We start from the raw sequence: 21,027 nt of genomic DNA, 5'->3' as shown, positions 1-21,027 counted from the left end.
CCTGTTTTAAGATATCAGGTGAATGGAGAATCTGTCTGAGGAGAAAAAACTAAGAGATCATAGCTTGTTTGGCTTAGCAAAATGGAAGTTGAGAGGAAACCTGATTTCTATAAATACATCAGTGGGGTAAATGGCAGGATAAGAGAGTGGCTACTTAACTTAATGAATAATGCTGGCACAAAAGCAAGCAGTTCTAAACTGGCCATGAATAAATTTATCCTAGGAGTTAAATGGTTTCTAACAGAACTGTGAAGTTCTGGAACAGCTTTCTAATAGGAAGATTGGGGACAAATAACCTAATAGTTTCAAGACTGAGATTAATAACTGTATACATGGAATTATAAAATGTGACTTCCTGCAACAGTAGGGGACTAGCCAATCGCCTCAAGCCCTATGTTCCCACGCTAAACAAGGGACGCAAATATATGCTGGATCAACACCTGAATAGCTGAATCCAGCAAAATGAATGGAGAGTGCTTTTTCACAACAGAGGCACTGAAAGACAATAAGCTACCCAGGAATATTTGTAAGCAGCATATTATTTTTAAAGGCAAAGAACCTGCCACAATATGTAATGGTTCAGTCTTGTTCAGCATTGTCCTTTGCCTTTTCAGCCACATAAGTACCTCTTAAACATATGGCTAATATGCACTGTTTGACTATTACCTTCTTTCCTGTTACGGATTAAATGGTGATATCATTACTCAGGAACAGTGTTCAGAATAATGGACAGCTGTGTAAAATTAAGGCCTTCTGAACATCTGTACCATGAGCATCACTTACTAAACCCAAATGAGAAAGTTCAAAGCAGAGTGACTCATTAAAGAAATATCTTTTTTTTTTCACCTAGTACAAAGACCCGCAGAGCTCAAATATGCCAACGTCTGACTCTTGGATACTCACTTATTAAAGATAATTTACACACGAGATCTGATATTATTTTTTAAAACTGAATGTGTGCTAAAGGGGCTGCAGTTCCCCCTGAAACACTGCCAGAACTAAGGTCTGATAGAGAACTACTTTAAGACTGCTCTCTAGCAGGACAGACTAAGGTTTGGGATGAAATGTTGCAAGGAGGGAGCCATAAAATATATAACTGAAAATAAGGACTTGTAAATAGAAGTGGGCAATTTTTTTTTCAGAAAAGAATGCAGACAAACAACACCAAAATACCTAAGGAATTCTTGCCAGATTTACCCATTTGGTTGTTCTGAGAACACCTGAAGTTCTTTTAAAAGGGTCCATTCATTTCACTTCTACATTTTCTAATTTGAAGTGACTTTTCTTTGAATTTATTAACAAATAAAAAACATAAATGTTCAAAATCAGCAGAAAATAAAACCCCAAACCACATTTCATTTGAGATCAAAAAAAAATTTTGTCAGACCCTCCATGGAAAAATAAAAAAACAGTTATTTTTAGAACTCTACCTGGAACCTTTTCTAAATATGTTGAGGAGAGTTAGAGACACATTGGAATACATAAGGCAGTTTCTGAATTTGCATTTCTGAAGGTCCACACTGGGTTGCAGAACACCAAAGCAAATTCATTTTATTAGCCTCAAATTTTAAAACAGGAGCCAGTGGTCCCCGTACAAAAATGCACATACAATTTCATGCCTGCATATTGTTGAGTTGCATATACACACCGGATAAATTCCCAAACAAACTGCTATTTAGACCCTATCTACCTATTTGTGTTTACAAGTATCAGATCTGCCCCCTGGTTTTGGATCTTAAGTTGTTACAAGGTGGGCCCAAATTCTTCAGTAACAATACAAACCATGGATAGGGAGAATGATAGAGAGCTAGCAGAAGTGAGAAAGGTAGAAAACTTGGTCTGTGGCTTAATGATCTACCTAGTGAACAAAAAAATTGCAGAAGTATTTCCTAATTTAGCCCCTGCCAGACTAATTCGATCTTAGTCTGGCAGGGGCTAAGTGCGTGTGTGCTCAGTCCTCACCCAGACTTAAAATCGACTGTCAGAGGCTTCACAATCAGAAGTGGCAGGATGCACATGCAGAAGGGCCAGGACACAGTCCAGGAGCAGTGGGACAGCAGTGGGACGCACGTAGCTGGGCTCAGCTGTGCCCTCTGCCACTGGGACCGGGCCAGATGAGTGGGGTGATCCCACTCCACACCCTACAATGAGGGAGGGAGTGAGGCAGGGGACGGGCCCCAGCCGGGCCAGGGGAGGGTCAGAGCCCAGGCAGCTTGTCCAGGGGTGCAGGGGGGCTCCTGCACTGCACACACCCCGGCGGAAGTCCAGGAGCCACGTGCCCTCCTGATCTGTGCATGGGGCAGAGGCGGCTGCCACTACATGCTGGGCTTTGCACCTCAAGTTCTGTGCACAGATCGGGGGAACATGTGCCCCCCAGGCCACCGCCAGGATGTGTGCAGGAGTCCCCCTGTGCACCTGGACAAGCCGCCTGGGCTCTGACCCTCCCTTCCCCTGGCTCGGCCCAGGCCCTCCCCAGGCTTCCAGCAGTTGCAGCAGGGGTGGGGCGAGGCACGTGCACAGCGGTGAGGGGGAGAGTGGAGCAGGGACTGGCACTGCACAGTCAGGGTGGGTGCAGGACAGCCACGAGCGGCTTGTCTGGGGGGCATGGGTGGGTGGGGGCCCAGGAGGGGTGGACACAGGGATGCCGGCCCCTGGATCTACATGCAGGGCAGGGCAGGTCAGGCTAGGGCCAGGGCGGCACCAGGCTCTTCCCGGTGTGGCTCTTCGGCCACGTGGTTCTCTGGTCACACAGTGGCGGCAACATTGCAAGGAGGTGGGGGGGCTATGGCAAATTTTCAGCTGCCCCCAGCCCGCCTCGCCCCGTGTGCAGATCTGGGGGCACGTGTGCCCCATGTCTTCCCAGGCTGCCTGGCCCCCCTCCTCTCATTCCCCAGATGAGCCACTGGCAGCTCCATCCTGCACAGCCCCTGCTCCTGCCTGTGTCCCGCTCCCTCCCTCACCACTGGGGACTCTATCTGCCCTCCCCCCCACAGCTCTTTCCCTTCCCTCTGCCCCTTCCCCCACAGACTTACTTGCTTTTGGGGGGGGGAAGAGGGTATGCCCCCAAATAATTTTTTCTCCCTCCACCTCAATCTGCCTGTCCCCACCACTTCCCTCCCCACAGACTGACCTGTGGGGGAAAGGGATAGATCTTGGGTTGCTTTTTAATTCTAAAAGTGATCTCCTACTCAAAAAGGTTGGAGACCACTGCCACAAACCAACAACAGGACTCAGATCTAGGTTCAATTTTGAGCTCAGCAACAGATTTTTCATGAGGCAACTAAGTTTCCATTTGCCACAACCCCCCATCTGTAAAATAGGGATAATTAAGGGCATTTTGAGATTAAATTCATTAGTGCTGGCTGGTGACTTGTTCTGCACCTATGTGCAGTTTCTTATAGTACTGGTGGAACTCCCTATCACAGAACCCCGGGGGGAGCAGTGGGAGGAGGGATGGGTTGCCTGCCCATGCTCACAGTACAGCATGGACTTTCAGTGGCTTCATATTTTAGTACTTACATTTAGTGCTTCTTTTTGCGAGATGAGTATAGCCCCCCTAACTTTATTCCTGGTAGAACTGCAGCTAACAAATCAATGAAAGATTGAGCTAGATTCAATTCTACCTCATACATTACTGAAAAAATTGTCAGTTTCTAATAGTAAAATCCTTATTACTAGTGATATTGCAAGAGAAATTAATTAAAAGCATTCCCATTTTCTTCTTCTTAAATTATGCCAGGCTTCATTAGTTGGAATAAATATATGTGGCTCATTCAAAAAATGTCATTACGAAGAGGTAATGCAGGAATTCTTATCTTCTGCTATTAAATGAACAGAACTGGTGAAAACACAGAAGTTAAACAGAATCATGGCTTCCTCAACTATTTAATATGGAGTTGGGACCAAAAGGCAGCAACAGCAGCATTAGTTTAGCTGCTAAGAGCCCTAACTAAACAGCAACAGTCTACAGACCATGGAGAAAGGGATAAAACTTCAAATATTGGCACAACTCAGTGAAATGTAATACCCGATTCCAAAATACTGCCATTCTGCAATCAGCTGCATGCACTTAATACTCACAAGTCACCTTATAGTCAATGGAGTCAATTTAGAATTTTAATGAAAGAGTAACTAATAAATAAGCTGGGCAATACTGACAACTGTAACTTCCTAGAAACTTTAAGATACTGTCCTTCATTTATTCCCCAGTCTGGTAAAGGGATCTCTATACCATCAAATTTGTGTAGGTCTGTTGGGGAACTCACTCACTCCAGCTTTATAGGACTGGGGGCTTAATTAAACAAGCACTTCAGTGGAGAAGAATAGTGCTGATGAGGTGGTAAAGGGCTTCACTTAAAAGGAAAAAAGAGATCATAGGAATAGGGACAGATCCTCACCTGGGTGCTTGCTGCTGATATGAGCCTTCATATCTGCCTCTTCCATGGTGACAAAATCACATGCTGTACAGCAAATAGAGAACATCCACTGCTCTTTATCCACATGAAGGGACATGTGACTGACAAACTGGACATTCATCTCTGTCTCAAAGCCACACACATGACAGCTGCAGGGAGTAGGGAATTAGAAACATCAAAAAATAAATTTAAGTGCATTCTGTTCATTTTCATATGAAAACCTGATTCCTAAATTCTCTCTCTTCTTTAAGGTTGAATTTTCACTGGAAAATTCTTTGCTATGCTGAACACTCTCTGAACTGATGGCCATGCCAACCTGATTAAGACCAGACACAATGCAACAATCCCAAACATGCTATAATGATGCTAAATAATCATAAAGTTAATTAAAAACTACAGATTCCAGATGCTGCTTATCACCTAGCTGATTCCTTTGGGCAATAAGATGCGCTGCAGATTTGCCAAGACGTTTAGTAGGACCGATACACTGACAAGCTGAGTGCTTGCTGCCCACTCCAGGAGCCAGTCAAGCTCTGGAATCATTCCCGTGTCAGACTGAGATCTTGTGCAGAACTGCCTGGCACTCCAAATGTAAACACATAAAAATGGGTTTGAGGATCCCTCATGCTTGACTGGACAAAAGTAGCCACCAACAATGCAAGTATTTAGCACTTCTACAAAATTCCACAGCTAGCACACATATAAGCCAGGTGATGTTCAGAAGGAACAGATGAACCCCTTTCATTTAAAATGTCTTCTCCGTGTCTTCCTCTTATTTTTCAATTAATCCATTAACATTTAAAACAAGTCAAAACATTTTAGAAAGCATGTGCTCTAGAGAACAAATCTTGCATTCATAAATGAGCTACATAATCTAATGGGTCTTGTTCATTTCTTCTTTCTATGATTTTGTAATTAGATCTGTCCTAAGCATTTAGACTAAAATAAGATGCCCGTGAAATAAGGTGCATATGACAAGCTCTCAGAGTATATGACAAAGCTTGTGTTAGTGAATATCCCTGAAAAGTGCAATTTCATTACAGGCTTTTCTAATGATCATCTCTTTTCCTTCACAATTGTGGTCCTTCTTATAACACAAAAGTAGCTGAATTAAAATGCACCTATCTTAAACAATCAAAATAGACAAAAACAGAAGGTAAAAGTTAGATTTTTTAAGCGTTATAATTCCAAAAATTTTGTTTGATTTTCTTGACCTAACCAAATCAAGTAGAAGCACTGAACTGTTAAACTTACTGTGGCTACGTGAGTGATAGCATATTTACATACATACAGCAGAACATATTAAATATATCTGTTCTTGTGGTGAAGAATTCTAAGACTTTTAAAGGCTCATCTGCCTTAAAGTACATGATCTTTTGCAATCACTGGCAAGATCAAGAAACCTGATGCAGCCATCTGGGTTTTGCTGCTGAACCTGAAGTCCAACATAAGCTGAATATATTCAGTTAAGTTCTACCTTAGAACAAAAAGGAGAACCCTTGTCTTTAGTAAGCAGACAGGCAGATAAAACATGTGGATTCTGGTCTCTGGTGAACAGCCCTGTGCTGGTTCCTCACCTGTAATAATAAGGGTGCTTCTTTCCGTCACTGCCTTCAGAAGTGACAGCGCTGACAATGTCCTCAGTGTCTGTACTCACCAGCTTCACAGAATGGACGGTCAGATGCTGGTTCAGATTAGCACGGCACTTGGCAGCATAGGGGCACAAATGGCATTTGTATTTTCTCTCTTCTGGGGAAAAAAAACCCCATCAGACAACCTTAAATGTATGTTTAAGTGTTAAGTGACATAATTTGGAAATATCAAATAATCATCGACATACTTATTTGTATTCAAAGTTTTACAGCACTCAGAATAAACTCAAATGATTTTCCCTAGATATTAGAAAACTCTAGAAAGCCATCACAATTCTCAGTAATTATTTATATGGAGAACTCATTTTCAGCTAATTTAAGGGAGTTTTTTATTTTAACCCTTGGTATATAGTTTACAAATGAACAACATAAAAGTACATATTGTCTAGAACAGTGGTTCTCAACCTTTTTTATACCAGGACCCATTTGTAAAGATTGATGGCCAGGTCTGACCTACAGCCCCCAAGGACCCAGCTGGTGCTCCTCACTCGAAACCCACAGCCCCCTGTCCCGTCCCCGCACCAGCCCTGCCAGAGGGGGCCTCCAGCAGCCCCCATCCCGCATGGGCCAAAGCACAGTGGCTGTGGCGGCTCTGGCTCATGCGAGCAGCAGTGGAGTGAGTCCAGCCTCAGCACGGGCTGGAGGGAGGAGGAGGGGAGGCCAGTGGCACCCCCCTGCCTTGGGCTGGGGCTGCTGCACCATGCCAGGCAGTCTGGTTACGACCCCTCCCACCCCCCAGCAGCATCTCCTGGCTGCCCTGCCCCTGCGAGTACAGGCACCGGCCCCAGTGCTGCCAGCCCAGTCACACAGCTCCCTACTGTCCCCTGAAGGACCCCTCACCCCTTTCGCCTGCTGGAGGGGCAGGCACCTCCCTCCCTATGCATCCCTGCCCTACTGCAGCCTCAGCCCCAGCCACCTTCCCCCGGTGCTGACAGGCACCCACCCCACTATACACCCATCCCCTCCACACACCCCTGACCCACACACAGGTCCCCCCCAGACAATCCCCAAGCCCTGGACCTCCAACCCCCACTCCCCATGGACTTACCTGCATCCAGCTGCTGGAGCTGCTCCCATGACCCTGCCTGGCTACATGCCAGCCACGTGCATCTTCATGCACAGATGCACGTGCGCCCGCTGCCTCCAATCACCCCACGCAGCTCCTTGCAGGCTGGAAGGCTACCAGCCTGCAAAAGGAAACCCATGCTTTCCCACATTTTTCTGGGACATGCTCATGACCCTTTCAAATATTCTTGCAACCTACTTCTCTTCAGAGCTCTGTTTCCAAGATGACTTAAGTCGTGGCTACCAGAAATGGTATCTATTGCCAAAAATGGATACTGGAACAGATTCCAGTCTGTCCATTTTTTAAAGATGAATTTTAGGTGGGCTGTAATAAAATATTAATTAGCTTCTAATTAGCTCCTCCTTCGCTTTTGGGGTAAGAGGCAGAGAATGGTTCTTGCCACAGTACCCACTTTCCCATCAGAGATACCTTTCATGATTATCTTGCAAAGAAATGAGGAAAGTTGCCCAACACTGTAAGAGGAAACGTCAGGGAGTCTGATTTACCTGTGTGCAGTGAAAGATGTCGGGACAATGTTTGCTGGCGGCCAAACACTTTTCCACACACGTCACAGGGAAAGAGTTGGTCATTAAATTTCCAGGAGGGTAATCCATTTCCTGCCTCCAGCCCTATCTTTTCTGTTTCTATGCCAAAACATGCATAAATACAAAGTCTTAATGTAGCCATTTAAAAGGATTTAATTCTACAGATTACTGCATGTAAATGCAACACCTTTGGCCCCAGACTGCACAGACTCCACATCAAACAAGGCTTTCGTTAAGAAACAGGTTCAGTCTTCAGTCTAAATGGCAAGTATGCCTTTCTTGCATGGTTAAAGCTTCACATACGACATACTAAGAAAGGCTTGCAGAGAACTGGAACGGTTTTAGGCACCATATCAAAACATGAAAAAACAAGGTTATTAATGACTCTGTGCGAGACTAGTTTACACTGGTAGCAAGCAACAGTCTGACAAAATCTTTCAGCAAGTATAAAAATAAGCAAACAAATATCAATAAAAGGTGTTCCTCCCTACCCCCCGCAACCGAGTCATGTTAAATAAGCCAGGTGGTATGCACACTATTCCAGAGTAACTGGCCTCTACCATCATGTGTTACTCTACTTAGCTACCATATGTGGAATTCTGCCATGCACCAGGTATGTAATCTGACCATGCCAGTGGTTTGCCTGCTGCACCTATGCCTTTGTGTGCATCTGGCATTTTCAGAGTGTCACAGAACATTTTAGAGTTTATATAAAGTTGAAGAGTTAAAACTGCATACTGTAGAGAGAGAAGTTCAGGCAAGTAAAAGCAGGGAAATGTACTGACCTGTAATTCTACTTCTCTGAAGAATTCATTAGCCTTCTCACCTCACCCACCTTGGTGTTTGAGGGAAACCTTTCTAAGGTAGTTTTACACTAATTTTTACTACTCACTTACAGAAGCAAGTTTTCTCAATAATTTGCATCTGCAATAGCTTTTAGTGAGGGACGTTTGTCACCTGATCAATCAGAAATTGCAGGTTGCAAAGGCACAGGTTAAACTAAAAGGCTGCAGTATCTCCATCAGGGGATGGGAGATGGAACAGGCTCTACTCTGCACCCATTCCCCTCAAGGATCAAAACTGCAATGGCTTGAGGAGTTCTATACTTTCTTGTACTAAGTAGCTAAGAACTAGGAGAGAGTCCTCTTTAGGGACAAAGGTGATCTTAAATGTTTTAAGAATAGATTTTTCCTTTACAGAAAGGCTGTTCCAGATGGCAGAAGATGCAGAAGTAAAAGCTTTCATATTAACAGTTTGTGTGGAGGTGTAAAGAAAATGGATGTATTAAATGACAGGGAATGTGGATAGGAGTAGAAAATCATGATTTTTACAAGACAGGCCAGGCCATACCAAGGGTACGGAGGAAAATTTTTAATTGAATGTAGGAATGAAGGGAGAACCAGTAGAGCTTGAGGATGGTAGTGATGTTACTTTATTTGTCAGAAGCCAAGTATCAGCATAAGCCAGAGGACATAGCTTTATACGTTACACTTGAATATAACAGACTGTTATACTTAGAGATCAAAGGGTGAAAATACATTCAGGGATATTCCAGACCAGGGGCCAGCAAGCCACAGTTTATGACCCAGCTGTGGCTGAGGGCCAAAGTCATCTCTCCCTCAGCAGCCAGCTGACAACTGTCTGCACTCACTTTGCTCTGCCACATCTGTGCTTTCCTCACTACAGATTCCTGATCCCTCTGCAGCCAGGGAAGTACGGACACGGCAGAACAGCTGGCCCCTGCAGAGGGGATGGGGAGCATGGCACAGCTCTGTGCCATGACCCCCCATTCTAGATCAGACCTCTTTGTGGGCCAGATCCAGCCCACAGGCTGTAGGTAGCTGATCCCTGCTCTAGGCACAACAGCAAATGGAGCAGTCCTTCTTTTAGTTAAGGATCTTCTACTTCCACCTGAGATCACTTTAACATAAGGGTGCAAGATTCAGAGCAATTTATTCTTCTTTTCCCCATGGTATCTGGGACAATAGGGGGAACAGGTGAATAAATAACTAGTCAAATACTACAGAGCTGAGCATATGCATGTTGAGTGAAACAGGAGAACTGGTTGGGATTTCCTGATAAACAGGAGGAGAGGCCACTTTACGACATAATTCAACCTGGAGCACCCATAGGGTCAAGACATCACATTTCCCTGCAAGCTCAAGTTACTGCTACAAATCTCTGTCTGCCAACATAGCTTGATCTGAACACCACTAGTTTCTAAAACATGAGCAATAAATGTTATACAAGTACTGGTGATGCCTCTATGATGCAGGTTCCCCTAGAATTGCAAGCTGAGCAATCAGGTCTACAATCCTGCTTCCACTGATAGATCAGAATTGGCTAGGCAGCTTTTCAGCTGAATAGATATTTGTGAGGTATTGTGTTCAATTTAAGCAGTAATAAAAACAGTGCCTGATTTGGTAGGAGGGAGGAATCCATGCAACTAGCTCAGCATGTGTTCTTGAGAGTCAACTCCAGAGCTTCCAAAGCTACTTGTCCATTTTTGTTTGGTTTTTTTTTTTTAAACAATGCTAGGATGATACAGGATGTGTTTGCAGAACACCTAGCACAAAGGAGCTTTGACATAAATGTCTGGATGCTACTGTAATATCTTCCTTGTACATTATTCTTCAGAATTTCTAGTGAGATGACTTGTGCTTTTGCAAAATTAGGCATTTTGTAAGCTTTAACAAGAAAAGGAAAATGTGCGCCATGTGTTACACTTAACTTCCAAGAACATCAATGCAAAATGAGTCTTTGATTATTATTCTTGAGTTCAAAACAGTGGAAATTCTGACTTTACACCACTGCTATGGGTATTTTAGGAGATCTTTCTGAGTACATAATCAAAACAGTGCTTCAAAAGAGGAATATGGTAATAATTAAAAGAAAAGGTCATGAGGTTGCAGCTTCCTTCAATATGGCCACAACAAAAATGAGTTAATTAGGGTACATACCAAAAGAGCAGACTCAATTAAAAGTAAATAAATCTCTTAACAAATCCTTTCACTATTAGTCACTGGCTGCCTTTTCCATCTCATGCAGGTGATACATTTTCTATGTTGCCTATGTATGGACTTACATCTAGCACAGTTGTGAGGAATTGATAGACAGTTGGAAAGACATCATTTTTTAGATTATTTAGGACCACTGAAAATGAGGCCCTTGTATAATAACTGTATTTTTTCACTTATACAGAATAGGATAGTTTTGGTGCTATAGGTACTCAGATTTATTTTAAAGCTCTATGACAAGAATGAAACCTACAGTGTTTTTTCTCCAGTAGCTTCCAAATGGCTTTCCTGGCTCAGAAGCTGCAAAGTATTTTGTTTAAGGTACTTCCTACTTTGGCTTATCGTGACCAAAATGAGCATCTGAGGTCCTGACCATTTCTTTCAAGGACCTCAACTCCCACAGAAATCAATTACATTGAGCAATTTTATGTTGTAAAAAACCATTGTCTGTCATGCATGGAAACTGAAGCTCTTTGGCTGTACAATAGGTGAAGAAAGCTTTGCAAACCCATCCAGCAATTTGCTTTGCAAATGGCAAACTCACCTCTAGGGGTGAGTGGATATTTCAAATCATCATATCAATTCAATTGCTGGTTCCTCTGTGGAGGCTGAAAACAAGGTTTCTAATTAGTGGCAATTGTGATAGTGGTTTTGTGATGTGGATACATGTCCGGCAGCTCAGATACCACAATAGTACAGTAGACAATAATATTAAAGCCTGGCTTGTATACAGCACTTTCCATCTGGGTATCTCAAAGCACTTCAGAGAGGAAGTCAGTATCATTATCCTTTAGAAATACCACAGACAGCAAAGTCATGCAAGAAGACAGGAAGGACCTGGACTGAGACCAACTAATGTTGTGTAATAATACAGTACTTGATTATAAAAAGTCCTCCCACTGATATACATCCTTGGTTATTTAGAGTGTTAGAAGAGGCTCTTCCATTAAATTCTAGACAAAAAGTTTCTGTGTAGCATGCAACACACTAGTAATGTATCACAGGTAGAGAAAAGGACTTGATCAGGAACTTAAAGGAGAAGTGCCAGAGAGACTGCGTAGTTGATCTAACATACATTTTTCCTTTCCAGTTTCTTTGACTCTGTATTGGTTTTGTATGCCAAGAAATCTCTCTCTCTCAAAAATATTAAATGGTGTTTGGCATAAGTTTCCGTGTTTAAATCAATATTTAGAAGAAAACAAAGTGAAAGGCAAATTCCAAAGCTTTTATGTAATAAGAAGAATACAACTTACAAAAAATACTGAATTTCCCAAATCAGCAAGAAACAATTCTGTGTGGAAAGTTACAGGTTTAACACAAGCTATGCCCAGTGAAATGCTAAGCCAGTAGGTTCTGAAGTGTACCAATAAAAACAAAAACAGAGAAAATCCCAAGACCAAATTAAAATAAATAAATAACCACAAAAAAAAAATCTTTTTGAGACAAATGCATAAAAGATTCAAGATCAGAAGTGAAACTTGAAGTATTGGCCCCCTGACTGGTGTGGAGGAAGAGAAGGGGCTGCTACAGTTGGGGCAGTGAGGTGGGCTGCTGCTACCCTAGGGTAAGCTCCTGAAACAGGGGCTGTTGTGGCAGCAGCATCCTGGGGGCTGACTTTCTGGTGTCCCATGTGAATCGGCATCCAGGGTTGATGTCTGGCTTGCCCACCTCGAGTTATGGTACTGCTCAAAACTGTATTTGCTGCATTTCATGATAACTAATAAACATTTGGGGGGTTGTTCTTTTTTTAAGAAGGTGAGGTTCAATTTTAGTAATATTTGGTGATTTAAGAAACAAAGCAAAGCATGTTGGCAGCATTCTTGTGCATTCTGCCCTGCACAGGTGTCACTTCTCCACCAATCCTAGCCATTTTCAAACCCAGAAGCTGTGTAAGCCTGGTGGCCAAGGAAGAGGTCAGACATTGAGAGAAAGGAAAGGCAGGTAGAAGTTGGACAACTGCAGAAATACATCCGTCAAATGGGCCAGCTTCTGACACAGAAGGAATTTTAGGAACTTAAAAGAAAGTTGAATGTGCATTTTTTCAAAAACCTGCATCATTTACATTAATATGAACTATTTATGTAATGTTAATGGATTCTTCATGCACAGCGGTGAATTTGGTTTTTTTGTATCCTCAGACTGGTGACATCAGCATACAGCAAAATACATAAAACGCTTCTAACCTGACTTTGGCTTGAGATCTGCTTAGAGAGAATGCTTTGTATGGTTCAGGCTATAAGCAAAGAAAAGAACAAAGTGTGACCTGAATACATAAATAACTGCCCAGATTCACTAAAGCAGCACTGCGACCATTAGTAGTTCACAACACAGAATGGTGCTGAGAGACTCTAGTTTTAGATTATGACACATGGTAGTTTGTTTATTTTCCTTTATTTATCGTGTTATTTAGCTTTTCATCTCTTTTTACATAATTACTTCACAACGTTTTAGACTGCACTGTATTTAAACTGTAGCACAGCACTGTGAACAGTTGGCAGATAAGAGAGCGGGAGTGTTTTAGAACAGCAGTTTACTGTTGGGGACTGCACGTGGCCCACGAAGGTCTGATCCGGACTGGGGCAGCCTAGGGGATCTAAGGCAGGCAGCGGTGCTGTGCCACCCATCCTCTGTGTAGCACACCCCTCTGCAGCCCTCCCTGCTGCTCTTGTGCACTTACCCTTGCCACAAAATTTGTTCTTCTCCATTGCCTTTGGAGAAGGAGATCAGTGGCCAGTATAAGTGCAGGCAGCTTGGCTTTCTGGGGTGTGGTGGGAGAAGGGATGGGAGATTTGTCACTTCTGGTGTGGGCTGTATTGGAAGCAGTGGCCTGGGGTGACAAAAAGTTGCCAAGCCCTACCCTGTAATATAAAACAATGATTCGGCTGAAAAACAATGAAGTAAAAAAGAGATGAATTAACATTTAGAATTTTAACTGTTTCATTGTTTTGTCATCTGACATCAGACATGATCCAAAGTTTCTACAACTGGAGGTCCCAGTCTGGCAAAGCCATATTCATGGGCAAATTCTTCAGTTCACATGGAATCTCACTAAAATAGACTGAATGGAGTTTCCTACACAAGAAAACTACCTAAAAAGGGTGAGGGCTTAAGTGAAAGATGCTGCTGCAGCCTAAACAGAAGCAGCCAGAATGTACAATCTCCTCTTTCCTTTAAAATGTGTATCATTTTTATATTTAAACTTGGAGTTGTTCATGTCATGCCAGTGGTCAAAAGGAAGCCAGGTCAGTTGTTTTGAAGGTGAGGTAAGGATGAGACAAGGATCCTCTGTGACACAGAGATCAGAGGAAGAGTAGTGCTTACTGGATTTGAGGTTAACTGCCATTTGGTCAACCCAGGTTGATGGCCAAATGAAGTAATGAAGGCCGAGAGTAAGGAATTTATGGGATCAGGCAATAAGTCAGCACAGAAGTTGAGTCACCAGAGATGAAACTGAGAGACAGAGGCAGAGATTGATGTTGAATTCACTAGGAAAAAAGGTAGATGAGATCCCAGAAAAGGAAAGGAACCATTTAACACCTCCGATGTTCCCTACCTTAGGGGACAACTCCAGGCAAAGCATAAGAAGGAAAGCAGCAGCCACTCTTGGAAAAAGCAGCTGAAAAATCAATGTCAGGTAAGGAGACCAAATTTCTGAGTGCAGAGGTGGAGACTAGAAACAAGGACAACACAGACAGCGACCCTACAGGGTGCATTTGCCACTGTGCTTCAACTTTGACCTGAAAGAACATGTTGGACCAGGACCAAATACTTCACAGGGAACAATGAAAAGCCAGATATAGCATCCAGTTGCTACCCACCTGAACTGGATCATCATTCTATTAATATTTTGCCATCCTTCAAGTAGCTCATTTTTACACAGAAAGAGGACAGTGCATTATACATAGCTCTATATTTGTGTCAACAAGGCTTGTATGGTTTGTAAGAGTACTTCTATTTCTTTGTCTTTTAAAGGGAAAACATTTAACAAATATATATATTTGGTTGACTGAATGTTCCAACTTTCTGAATAAAACTTATGAATAAAAGTTTTATTCAGAAAGTTGGAACATTCGGTCAACCAAAAATATATATCTGTTTGTAAAAAAAGATCTCCTCTCCTTTCCTCATTGCACTCAACTATGCTGCTTCTTTGTCTCTCCTGGAGACAAAGTGCTCCTTTTGGACAGTGCCTTTCTACTTTCTTTGCCCCTCTACCTTATGGACATTTACCTTATTTCAGGTAAATTTTCTTGCTTTGAAGCTTTCCATTTGTCCATCCATCCCCTGTGCCAAAGCACAGAATTTAAAACCTGGTTTGAGACATAACTGCCATTAAAGTACTACTCTGTTTGCTTTAGAAAAACCTGCACACAACTTACAAGCTCAGATGAAGATGAAGTTGTATCTTCTCCTAAAACAATCTCTCTCGCTCCTATGCCCACTTACTTTCACTGTGGTTCTACCTGCACTGCCAGAATTCATGTTAGTAGTAATTCAGTTAAAATAAATGGTGGATTCTTTCCAGATATTGAAGTTCCTTTCTAAGGAACTGTGCCTTGCTATTTACTTACAGTATGTGTGGTCCAGGATGAATGCCATTTCATTTGTCAATGCAACACTGAACTATCCAAAATTTTATTTTTAGATAGTATCTTTTACTGGGAGCAGAAATATTTGCAGAATTTTGTTTGATATGATTAACTGATGATGAGTAGCTTTTGTTTTTGCTTACACACACACACACACACACACACACACACACACAACATATCCCCAGTTTAAAAAAATCCTATTTCTTTCACTCACTTCTGTTGAAATTCTGTAAGTTTATCTGCTTGGGCTTGTCTCATTAATATTTTTCTTCTACTCTTCTGTTGCTTTAAAAAATATTCAGTTCCATCACCTGCAACACTATTTAAATATACTACATGTCAGATATTAATAACTGCTAATGGAAATTTTGACATTTCTCTCTTACAGATGTATCACCCAAATATAATAATCTTCGTTCCATTTACTAGAAGGAATGTAATTTTTGTTTTATGTTTACTGAAAAACAGCACACATGATATAGTCTGTCCCAGGACACAATTTGTGAAAAAAAATAAGACAAAACCAACTAAAGCTACATGAGATGCTCTTAATTATTTTTCATATGGTTTTGCAAATAATTAACGTGACTATGGAAATTTCATAGATTTCATAGACATTAGGGCTGGAGGGGTCCTCGGAAGACCATCGAGTCCAGCCCCCTGCCCAAAGGGCAGGAAGTCAGCTGGGGTCATAGGATCCCAGCAAGATAAGCATCCAGTTTGCTCTTGAAGGTGTTCAATGTAGGCGCTTGAACCACCTCCGGTGGCAGACTGTTCCAGACCTTGGGGGCTCGGACAGTAAAGAAATTCTTCCTTATGTCCAGCCTGAAACAGTCTTGTAGTAGTTTATGACCATTCGACCTAGTTGTCATCCCTTGGGGCGCTCTGGTGAACAAACGTTCCCCCAGATACTGGTGGTCACCCCTGATAAACTTGTAGGTGGCCATCAGATCACCCCTGAGCCTGCCCTTTTCCAGGCTAAAGAGCCCCAGGGCTCTCAGCCTGTCATCGTAGGGTCTGCTTCCCTGACCTCTGATCATGCGCGTGGCTCTTCTCTGGACTCTCTCAAGCTTCTCCACATCCTTTTTGAATTGTGGAGCCCAAAACTGGACGCAGTACTCCAGCTGCGGCCTCACCAAGGCCGAGTACAATGGGAGAATGATGTCCTGGGATTTGCTTGAGAAGCATCTATGGATGCAAGCCAGCGTTTTGGTCGCTTTACTAGCCGCAGCATCGCACTGCAGGCTCATGTTCATCTTGTGGTCAATGATGACCCCCAAGTCTCTTTCTTCCATAGTGCTAGCCAACATAGCACTGCCGAGCCTATAAGGATGCTGCGGGTTTTTCTTCCCAAGGTGGAGAACCTTGCATTTATCGGCATTGAACACCAGCAGATTCTCGTCCGCCCACTTGCTGAGCCTGTCCAGGTCAGCCTGGATCATCCGCCTGTCTTCTGGTGTGGATGCTTTGCCCCAAAGTTTGGTGTCATCGGTGAACTTGGCCAGTCCGCTTCTGACTCCAGTGTCCACATCATTAATGAAGATGTTGAACAGTATGGGTCCAAGGACAGAGCCTTGGGGGACCCCACTGGTCACAGGACACCACGATGAGTGACTTCCATCAATTACTACCCTCTGGGTCCGAACCCGGAGCCAATTTTCCAGCCAGTGGATCATGGAGGACCCAAGGCGACAATTGGCCAGTTTCTCCAAGAGGTGATCATGGGAAACCAGATCGAAGGCTTTTTTGAAGTCAAGATATATGACATCAATCTCTTCTCCCTTGTCCAGGTGATAGGTCACCTGGTCGTAGAAGGAAATGAGATTGGTCAAGCAAGACCTACCCACAACAAACCCGTGCTGGCTATCCCTTAAGATGTTGGTGTCGGCCAGTCCATTAAGGATGGCCTCTTTAATAAACTTTTCTAAGATCTTCCCTGGGATAGAAGTCAGGCTAATGGGCCTATAGTTAGCCGGATCCACTTTCCTCCCTTTCTTGAAGATAGGCACCACCTTGGCCTTCTTCCAGTCTTCGGGCACTACACCAGAGCGCCAAGAGTTTTCAAAGATCTGTGCTAGAGGCTGGGCTATGGTGCTCGCCAGCTCCTTGAGTACCCTGGGGTGAAGGTTGTCAGGGCCAGCTGACTTGAAGGTATCCAGCTTCTCAAGATGTTCCTTCATGAAGTCAGCATCAATGGAGGGCAGGGGATCACCCTCACCTGGACTTCCCTGTCCCGTAGCGGGCATGGGCGTCCCATGGGACTGATGAAAGACCGACGCAAAGTACCTATTTAATAGGTTAGCTTTTTCCTGGGCATCAGTTGCCCCATCTGGTTCAGCAGGGGTCCAGCGTTGCCCCTGCTTTTCCTCCGGCTCCCCACATATCTGAAAAAGGACTTTTTATTGTCCTTGATGCTCAAAGCTAGTTGGAGTTCAGTTGCAGCCTTAGCTTTCCTGGTATGCTCCCTGCAGGACCAGACCAGTGCAGAATAATCCTCCTTGGAGGTGACTCCCATCCTCCATCCTTTGTAGGCCTTTCTTTTTAGCCTCAGGAGGTCTGCTAGGTCCCTGGAGAGCCAGGGGGGCTTCTGTGCCCTCTTGCTGCCTTTCCTCTGAGATGGAATAGACTTAGTTTGTGCATTGAGGATCACTCCCTTGAGGAGCAACCACTCTTCTTGAACTCCCCTCTCCCTGTGGTCATGGTCCCTTAAGGCCTCGCTGACAAGCCTCCTGAGCTTGTCAAAGTCGGCTTTCCTGAAGTCAAGGACTTCCGTGTTGCTGACTGACTTGCCAGCTTTTCGGCGGATGGTGAAGGTGATCAGCTCGTGGTCACTGTCACCTGGCTTCCCATCGATCACTAGGTCGCCGACTAGGTCATCCCCAGTAGCCAGTACCAGGTCGAGCAGCACTTTGCCTTTCGTTGGCCCATAGACTTCTTGAGTCAGGTAGAGGTCATCCACGCACAAGAGGAAGCTTTGCGACCGCTCAGATTTTGCTGAGCGATCCTCCCACGAGATGTCCGGGTAATTGAAGTCACCCATGACAACCATGGTCCTGGAGCATGCGGCCTCAGCCAGTTCCCGTGCAAACTCCTGGTCAAGCTCAGGACTTTGGGTGGGAGGTCTGTAGTAGACTCCCACCATTGTGTCCCCTGTGCCGTGTTCCCCACAGATTTTAACCCAGAGGGTCTCCAGCTGTCCACCCTGGTCGCCAATATCGGCTTGCAGGGACGCGTAGCTTTCCTTAACATAGAGAGCTACACCCCCGCCCCTTTTCTCTACATGATCCCTCCTGTACAGGGTATAGCCATCTATACCTGTGGTCCAGTCATGGGTGGAGTCCCACCAGGTCTCCGTTATCCTTATGACATCATAATTATTTGCATTAAGCAGGAGGATGAGCTCCTCCTGCTTATTCCCCAAGCCCCATGGCATTTGTGTACAGGCAGGCAAGTGTCCCCTGGGGGGCTCCTTCCTTGTCCACAGATTTTACCAGGGCTGGGGCAGGGGTGGGCTCCCTTAAGTGCCTTGACCTGCTGGCTTTGCAAGGATTGCTCAGTGGGCCAGCAGTGGCGGTAGTCCCCCCGTCCCCCAGCGGGCTTAGTTTAAAGCCCAGTGGAGCAGGTCAGCCAGTCTGGCTGAGAAGAGCCTCCTCCCTAGGGGAGAGAGGTGGAGGCCATCTCTTCCCAGCAGCTCGCTGCCTCTCTCACCAAAGAGCAGGCTGTGGTCATGAAAGCCAAAGCCTTCCCGACGACACCAGCGCTGCAGTCTTTGGTTGACCTTGAAATACAGTGAATGCTACTGTAATGTTACTGTGATAGTCTAAATATTGCTCATACAGATCCTTTTTTAATAGAGGGAAAAGTATAATACAAGGTATTCTGTATAACCATTGTATAATTCTTAAAAAGTTCTGTGTAATAAGGCTAAAAGTACTGGAATATAGCGCTTATATGCTACATGTAAGGGAACACTACTATTGTGCATTGGCTTATTCCAGTGAAAACAGAACAGCCTAGTAGTGCTTCAAAGAGTAATGGAAAACAATAAAAATGTCATTTTCTACAAATGGGTTAAAAAGGAAAGGGTGCATTTTAGACTTCAGTGAAAAAGACCGAGGGCCATTTTCAAACTGGTTCTGCAAAGACCTACACAGGGCTTAGGGGTGCAGGTTTTATCCGTGTTGATCTAAGGACACAGGCAGACAAGGTTCTTTGGGTACATCTAATATCTTTTATTAAACCAACTCAAATAGTTGGAAAAATTCTTTTTAGCAAGCTTTCGGTTACAAATACCCTTCGTCAAGCTGAGGAAGCATCTGCAGATGGTATGTGCTCTTCCTGGATGGAGTGGTAAAGCAGCCAGAGGCCAGTACATATGCAAGAAAGCAGGGCTTAAGCAGAGTTTGCACCCCTAAGGCAGAATCCAATTTCACTAATGGACAACCAAAGTGCCCTCATCATAGGAACAGCATCACTCTCTGGAGGTGAACAGACAACCCTTTTCCTACAATGGAGGCACTTATGTGCCCAGAGTATTTGGGCAACTCAGAACTGGTTGCAAGATGGATTCTACCCTTAGAGCCCCAAAGAGTAATTCAAGCTGGCACACTGCCAGAAGCTACAACACACATTAGGAGCCTTAAAAAAAAAATCAAAAAAAAAAAAAAAAAATCACCTGGCGCCTCCAGTTTGGCCTGGTTCCCTAGGCATCTATAAATGAGCTTCTGAGGATGAGCTGAAGTGATTTACTCAAAGAACTGAAGTGCCTCACTACTGTCTGATCTCTGGTACAATTTATATTGCTGCTGGGAGAACATAACCTAAGTCCCTAGAGCAGTGGTTTTCACATTTTTTGAGCTGAGCCCCACTTTGAGTAACAAATTTGCTCACCCCCCCCACCCCACCCCACTCCAGAGGAGCAATGCAGCCAGGCACAGGGTGCCCCTCATCCTAGCAGCAGCCATGGCTCGACTCGGCAGGGTGGGTTTTCCCTGCCGTGGCTCCATTGCCTCTTGCCTTGGCCCCGCTGCAGCTCTCGGCTGCGCGCCTGCCAACCCAGGCTCCCAGAAGCACAGCAGCCTGCTGGCAGAGCCTGCCCAGGGCTCCCTGCCCTTGCATCTCCCCATGAGGCTGCAGTGGCACAAGCTCCTTGAAAACCTCTTGCCCATGCCCCCCGTACTATGCCCGCCCCCAGTGTTCCTTTATGCCCCCCCGAGGGGGTGTGCCCCACAGTTTGAAAACCGCTGCCCTAGAGAGACACAATGAGCACATCTAACGCATATTGAATTCAGGTGATGGAAACGATGCCTAGTGGTTGGAGCACTCAGCCAGGAATTGGAAGGTCTGGGTTTTAGGCTACCTCATCCTGAGAAGATTACCAGTGTCAGCGTGCCCGTCCTGGGTACCCGTTTCTCTTGTAGCTCCTCCAATTCCCGCCTGCCACGACTTGATCTAAATGCAAATTTGGGGGGGAGGAAGAGTTGTTAGATATCGGTACCGCGGTAAAGAACACGCCGGTCAGATCGTAGTTCCACGTGCTTTATTAACGTTAGCCTGGCTCTCTCTTTCTCTTGGAGCATCAATCCCCTGGGGATCGCCACGGGATTCTCACCGGCTGCCTTCTGCAAGCAAAGCAGGGTTACTTGTTCGTTTGTTACTTAATGATCAGCCGCTAATTGCCTTGTTAGTGGCTGATTAACGCCGACACCGGGATTCCCCGGCCCCGGCTTGTGCCGGCTTG

General features: G+C 44.5%; 1 protein-coding gene across 7 annotated transcripts in view; it reads right to left on the bottom strand.

The window, feature by feature from the left end:
- Positions 1 to 21,027, bottom strand: part of ZNF827 (zinc finger protein 827) — a 159,082-nt gene that overhangs the window by 11,529 nt on the left and 126,526 nt on the right. For 5 of the 7 annotated variants that reach the window (XR_002088380.2, XM_019481520.2, XM_019481524.2 and 2 more), the window contains exons 9-11: positions 7,640 to 7,777; positions 5,993 to 6,164; positions 4,398 to 4,564 (exon numbers count right to left, since the gene is read on the bottom strand). Coding sequence is in view for 6 of the 7 variants with exons in the window: in XM_019481520.2 (XP_019337065.2) it covers positions 4,398 to 4,564; positions 5,993 to 6,164; positions 7,640 to 7,777 (477 nt within the window). In the remaining variant the exon portion in view is untranslated. The remainder of the gene's footprint in view (positions 1 to 4,397; positions 4,565 to 5,992; positions 6,165 to 7,639; positions 7,778 to 21,027) is intronic. The other 2 variants (XM_019481519.2, XM_059722006.1) reach the window with 2 other exon arrangements.

Source organism: Alligator mississippiensis, chromosome 2, assembly GCF_030867095.1.
Source record: "Alligator mississippiensis isolate rAllMis1 chromosome 2, rAllMis1, whole genome shotgun sequence".
Taxonomy (NCBI): Eukaryota; Metazoa; Chordata; order Crocodylia; family Alligatoridae; genus Alligator; species Alligator mississippiensis.
Note: the sequence above shows the minus strand (reverse complement) of the source record. Positions and strands in the feature narration are given on the sequence as shown.